This window comes from Charadrius vociferus, unplaced genomic scaffold (genome assembly GCF_000708025.1).
Source record: "Charadrius vociferus isolate BGI_N301 unplaced genomic scaffold, ASM70802v2 scaffold138, whole genome shotgun sequence".
NCBI lineage: Eukaryota > Metazoa > Chordata > Aves > Charadriiformes > Charadriidae > Charadrius > Charadrius vociferus.
The window spans coordinates 94,619-99,169 of NW_009649728.1; the positions used below are offsets into that span (position 1 = coordinate 94,619).

Below are 4,551 nucleotides of genomic sequence, written 5' to 3' on the forward strand. Positions count from 1 at the left end.
CTCTCCCAGCCTGTCCTCCCAGCAGAGGGGCTCCAGCCCTCCCAGCATCTCCGGGGCCTCCTCTGGCCCCGCTCCACCAGGTCCATGTCTCTCCTGTGCTGAGGCCCCCGAGCTGGAGGCAGCACTGCAGGGGGGTCTCCCCAGAGCAGAGCGCAGCAGAGGGGCACAGTCCCCCCTCGCCCCGCTGGCCACGCTGCTGGGGATGCAGCCCGGGGTGCCGGGGGTCGCTGGGCTGCCAGCGCACGTTGACGGCTCATGGGGAGCTTTTCCTTTTTAATGCCTTAAATTTGCTTTTTGGTGTTTTTTTTTTAAGTGCAGCACAAACCTTCACAGAGGTGTAAGTGGGGGCTGAAAAGGCCGACGAGCAGTCGCGCTGAGGGCGGTGAGGTGCGGAGCTGGGGGTGCCCCTCCGCTGCCTCAGCCCGTCCCGGCGTGCTGCAGCCCTGGGACGGGGCAGAGCCTGAGCCGCTGCGGGCGCCGCGGCACCGCGGGCAGGCAGTCAGCAGAAGGTTTTGCACCTATTAAGCGTAATCCCCTCCCTGGGTGATCTACGTGCACAGGCAACAAAATTTCGAAGGTCTGCGTGCCATCTGTAGCAATGACTCATTTCTGTGTTCCCGGTTGTTTCAAATTTTCTATGCCAACCAGAAAGCGATGGGGTGCGGGGAAGCTGTTGTAACACGCGTTTGTCTCTGTGCACAGACACAGCAGTCAGAGCTGCAGCACAGAAAATGTGTCTGCCTTAATACGTTTTCATTCTGAACGTTTCACCGTGGCCGTGGTTTCCCTTTTGCTGTGTCAGTGCTCACGTCCACGTCCGCGGTTTGTCTTCTGTCAGTCTCAAGTCGATGCCGCTACATCAGTGAGCCGGAGCTCAGATTTTCATCCTGAATATACGCTGTGCCGCAAAGGGAGGGCAAAAAACCCAACCCCAAAACAAAGCACCTCCCTGTAGGAACAACCCTAGGGCATTAACGGTGTTCCTCTGAAACGCTCCTGAGAAAGACACAAACAGACTTTTTGAGAGCCCTTCGCTGGGTGAGGTCACTGCTTCGGTTCCCTCCGACTTTGGGGAAATCGGGAGAAGGGCCGAGGAGGAGCACGAAACCCGCAACCTGCTGACTGGCTGCGGAGGAATTCCTCGCCCACCGTGCTGGGAGGAATAACATCCTTCAGTAAAAACCCGATTCACACTATTTACCTGTGTGCAGACAGCTGCAGGGACTATTTCTGTCTCAGCTCATCCAGGATGTTCTTGTCCTGGAGGAAACATGAGGTCCTCTTCTTCCTGTGACCTTTTTCTGTTGATGTTCCAGGCTGAAAAAATTAAAAAGAAGCGAAACACCCTGTTTGGAACGTTTCACGTTGCTCACAGCTCGTCTCTAGATGATGTCGATCATAAAATCTTAACTGCAAAGTGAGTATCTACTTAATATCTCCCCTTATTTCTGCCCACCCCTTCCATCCCTCTGCTACTACAGACACGCGCGTACTGTAGCCCCTACAGGTGCTCTTGGTCTCACCTCACTGAGTTTTTGTTCTGTTGACTTTAGTTGACTGGGGTTGGACTTGCTCCTTGTAATGAATAACCTCTTAATTTTATCTGTGTGAAACAAGAAATGGCGGTTACACAGAGCAATTACACGTCCTGTCACAGTGTGGATTCGTGCGGCTGCAGCATTCTTGAGCCGCTATCCCTGGCGATTGCAGTTGTTGCTGTTTTTTTTTAATTCCCGTATTCCTGAAAGTGGAGTGAAAGATGTCTCAAGTATTGGGATAGAAAGCCGAACCGCGAGACTCCCTGTTTCAGACAACTTGTGGTGTGTTTCCCCTTCACTCCCTACGTTTTCCCTTGTTTAACCTTCCTTCCAGGCAAGCGCTGAGCGAAGTGACGGCGGCGCTGCGGGAGCGCCTGCATCGCTGGCAGCAGATAGAGCTGCTCTGCGGCTTCCAGATCGTCAACAACCCGGGCATCCACAGCCTGGCCTCAGCCCTGAACATCGACCCCAGCTGGATGGGCACCCCGCGGCCCAACCCCTCGCACTTCATCATGACCGATGACGTGGACGATTTGGACGAAGAGCTCGTGTCTCCCATGTCCATACAATGTACGTGGTCCGTGTTAGCTGCGCGTGGTGAGTCTGCGTCCGCCGGGGACCGCGACGTGGGGCAGCCCTGGAGCGGTAGTTCAGATGTGTTAGGAGGAATTAAGGTATCTAAGTGGATTTGTAAATGACCGAAGACAAATTGTTAGTCGTTGAGGGTCAGGAATGTCCAGAAGTGGCAGACCACCGCTGCTGGGGTTGCTTGGAGCCTGTTAATTCCAGCAGAACTAGCAATTTGTAGATGTTGTCACTCATCATTTAACCGTATCTGTGCTGTTCTGTTCAACTCACTGAATTTATGCCTTTGCAAACAACGCCGAAGGCGTGGGCTGGACTCCCAGGAACGGGAAGGGAAAGTGGAGTGCAGTGTCCCCTCTCCCCCGGGGTAGAGCACTTGTTGGGGATGTAAGAGGACTTGGACGCCCCCTCCTCGTGCACAGCTTTGGACTGGCACCTCTTGTTGTTCTGTCTGGGGAGGAGCAGTCTGCTGTGCTGATGCTGCCTCCCTGTCGCGACCCGTCAGCGTTCCCTGCAGCAGAGACACGCCGGGGTCCCGCGTCCCCTGCCTGTGCTGCAGTCACCGAGGCGGGCGTTCGCCCCCTCTTTACCGGTGACTGTCGGTACACAGAGCGCATCGGCTCCTGCGGGGAGGAGTGGGGCCGCTGGCGGGGGAGATGGTCCCGCTCGCGTGAGCCCGGCTCTCTCGGAGGAAGGGGCTGAACTGGGGACACCCTGTGCCTGCCGCTCCCTCAGCCGCGGGGCTCTTGGGTCGAGGGAAGGCTGTCTCCTCTCCGCTGAAGGTTTGTGAATCGGTCCCGACTACTGTTCCCATGTTGAACTGACCCAGATTTGGCCTTGCTTCTCTCAAAAAAGCATTTTCCAAATACAGTTTCCTATCTGTAGCTGTTGCACAAGAGGTCGGGAGGACGGAGGAGCAGTTCCGGGCACGCTGACGGCGGTCTGGGTGGCTGGAGCTCCGCCGCCCGAGCTCCAGCGGGGAGAGGGGAGCCTGCGCTGACAGTGTTCGCTGCGGCGCTCTTTTTTAGTTAATGTCACAAGATTCGGGTCACTTTCTAGTGAGGACCTCACCCAAAGTCTGTTTAACTGGGCAGAAGGTGGGGAAGAGGAACAGAAGAGCCTCGGGGTTGGCAGCGAGGGCTGCGGGAGGTGCCCGTACGTGCCCTCGCCGTCCCCCCGTCGTGGCTTCGGGCTCCGGTTAGAGGCTGTGAAGGTCCGGAGGCGCGTGCTGAGGTCGGGCTCAGGGCCACGGGGGGAGAAGGCAGAGCACTGCGGGTCTGGGCAGTCTGCAGGATGCTAAGGCAGGAGGAACCGCGTATCTGCGTGTTTCCAGGGCTCAGCCACCGTGGGGGTTTGTGGGGTTGGTGTGCTCAGGGGAGGTTTAAACCCTCAAACAGATAACGGTGTCCTGCTCGGTTTTGAGATCATCAGTTCCCGTTAGAAGCCAAGCCCGGCAGCTCTAATAACACACCTGCGAAGATGCAAGCTAGGTGTTAATGAGAGAGGGATGTCTGAACAAAAGTCCTAAGTAACACCGGAAGGGCGCTGGCCGAGGCTGTGAGCCGTATGAGGGGTGAGCCCTCGTGCGAGATTTCAAGCCTCAGCTTCTCCGTGCCTTCCTTGAGACACCCCGAGGGGGATTTTTTGCAGCGAGGACTCGCAGTTCCCATCACGCCACGACGGGTGGCGAGCCTGCCCGCCTGCCTCGTGCCGCAGCGCTGCTCCGCGTCCCCGCGGGGGAGGACTCGGTGCGGCAGGCGCTGGGTGCCCGGTGTCCCGAAGCACGGGGGTGTTTGCCTTCCCCTAGAGGGTTTTTCTTTCCCGGTGTACAAAAGCTGCTTCAGGAGAGAAGAGCGGAGTTTTTCCTCCCCAGATGCGCTGGGGACGTTGCCGACTGCCCGTGATGATTCTCCCAGTAAATCACGTTTTTCTCTCCTGTTCACACCCGGTTGGCCCATCCCAGACGCAGCCTGGCTTTTCGGGCGCAGGTTCAGTGACCGCTCGTCTCTGTCCTTGGAGGATCAGTCCCTCTGGAAATACCCTGGTTTGGTTCTTTTCAATTATATTTTAATTTTTTGTTCTACCCTCTGCCCTTTTCCTGGACTAAAATACATACACGAATTTTCCAACTTTTCTGGCACAGAAAACTAATGAGTGTACCTCTCTTCACTGAGTCATCAGCATCTTTACTAACCCCTGGGAAGAGTCTGGTGGGATGAAGAAGAATCACAGTTCGCTGTAGTCCTCACGCGCTTTGGGGTTTTGCTTTTTGAAAAAAAAATCCAGTTATGGCCTCCGGAGGGTTGCTTTTTACTCTCTTTTACCCCTGAGGTGGAGGTTAAGGACTCAGGCTAGGCCAGGAGGAGGTGATGACGTTCCTTCCCCACCCCACCTCCTCCTCCTCCTCCTCCCCGCTGCCCGCCAGGCT

At 56.4% G+C, this 4,551-nt stretch overlaps 1 protein-coding gene across 1 annotated transcript in view; it reads left to right on the forward strand.

The window, feature by feature from the left end:
- Nucleotides 1-4,551, forward strand: part of STIM1 (stromal interaction molecule 1) — a 63,273-nt gene that overhangs the window by 55,178 nt on the left and 3,544 nt on the right. The window contains exons 10-11 of the mRNA XM_009890839.1: nucleotides 1,317-1,417; nucleotides 1,873-2,108. Of these exons, the coding sequence (XP_009889141.1) occupies nucleotides 1,317-1,417; nucleotides 1,873-2,108 (337 nt within the window). The remainder of the gene's footprint in view (nucleotides 1-1,316; nucleotides 1,418-1,872; nucleotides 2,109-4,551) is intronic.